Here is a 1530-nt window from a genome sequence, read left to right on the forward strand (position 1 = left end):
AGTGCCTATCGTGAGGTTTTACTGCATAAGCAATTTAAGAAATGGCAGAAGACCGGTTAGCTTTCGGAGTCTGCTCCTTTGAGACCAGCTTGCTCAGATCCATTTCCTATCTTTTGTAAGAAGAGCAAATTCATTTTCCTCATCGATATTCTGTAAACAAAATTCTGGTAACTTGCATTTTGTGAAATATAATGTGGCGAAGTGGGATTTAATTTTCCTGAGTAAATTGCTGTCAACAGTACATTCCCCTTCTCTGTTGTCAGGTCGCTATCAAGATCATAGATAAGACCCAGCTGGACGAAGAAAACCTGAAGAAGATTTTCCGGGAAGTCCAAATCATGAAGATGCTTTGCCACCCCCACATCATCAGGCTCTACCAGGTAGGCTCCCTAGTGATGCCGTGGGTGGCTGTGGGGACCCGGAACGCCTTTGAAGGGAGTGTGGGAAGTGAACGCCTGTGTTTCTGCTCTTCCTACGTCCGTGCTCCTGTCCTCCCCACTCGTCTGTCCCGCTTCGTTCTTAGTGTTCTCGTGTCTCCCTTGGCTTTGACTAATGAGCTCTGCCTTTCCCAGGTAGGTCTTTCAAATTTGTCCTTTAAAATTTGCTGTGATTCTTGGCAAGAATTTAACAAAACAATTATTCAAAAGATGATAACTTATTTTATTTAGATCAGAGACCTGACCAGAACTGGAAACGCTAAAGGAACAGAATTTTGAGAGGTGGAGAAACTAGAGAAGGATGTAACAATATTACTTACATTACTTAAACATCAATTTTCATGCCAGTGCTATAAATTGTGATAGCAAAGTGTTTTAAGTAAGACTTGCATAGATCAAAACCTACTTTTCTATTCTAGTAGGGTCCTGGACTTGTTATTCATGGCGAAATAGTTACTTTGGTAATCAAGCATCCGATTCTATGTAACAGGAGAGATTTCTGTTTTATTGGGTCACCAGAAAAGTCATGATGTATTTTTTCTGGTTTTTTTTTTTTTCTATGAAAAAAATGCGTCATGACTTTTCCGATGACCCAATTATGTTCTCACCTTCCCAAGAAACATGCATATTTCATGCCATCATCAAAATGATTCCCTAGCCTTACTGCCAAAGCAGTAAATCTGATGGCAGGAATTCCATGCCAGATAGGAGGAGAGGACCTTGCCTTACCATGCTGGTGGAAGAGAGATTTCGGGAGAGGTGGGTTTTGGGTGCCTCTCCCGCTGCAGTGTGTTGGGGCCATGTGCTCTGCCTCTGCTCAGGCCACCCTGCTGGCTGCTTTCTGCTGGCACGGCGTCTCCCAGTCCTGAAGGAAGTGGCTGCCCACTCAGCTGGTTGGCCGCTGTCAGCCTGCAGTAAATGGTTACTGGCCCAGACACGGGGCCATGATAGAAGGGCCAGTGAGTGAGCTCTCATGGCCTGCACACTTCATGGAAGGGAAACGTGTTGTCAGTGTGTATGTGTGGTTAAGGATGTAGCTTCAGAGCGCTTCTGGGGCATCAGCTGCTCATAGAATGGGATAAATGAGGTCAGC

The 1530-nt window shown here is 44.7% G+C and overlaps 1 protein-coding gene across 1 annotated transcript in view; it reads left to right on the forward strand.

Annotated features, from left to right (window-relative positions):
- Positions 1-263: 263 nt before the first annotated feature.
- The window catches only part of SIK3 (SIK family kinase 3), a 127042-nt gene continuing 125775 nt past the window's right edge, over positions 264-1530 (forward strand). The window contains exon 1 of the mRNA XM_006149983.2: positions 264-380. Within this exon, the coding sequence (XP_006150045.1) occupies positions 339-380 (42 nt within the window). The 5' untranslated portion in view covers positions 264-338. The remainder of the gene's footprint in view (positions 381-1530) is intronic.

The sequence above is a fragment of the Tupaia chinensis genome, unplaced genomic scaffold, assembly GCF_000334495.1.
Source record: "Tupaia chinensis unplaced genomic scaffold, TupChi_1.0 Scaffold000274_1, whole genome shotgun sequence".
In the NCBI taxonomy this organism is placed as follows: domain Eukaryota; kingdom Metazoa; phylum Chordata; class Mammalia; order Scandentia; family Tupaiidae; genus Tupaia; species Tupaia belangeri.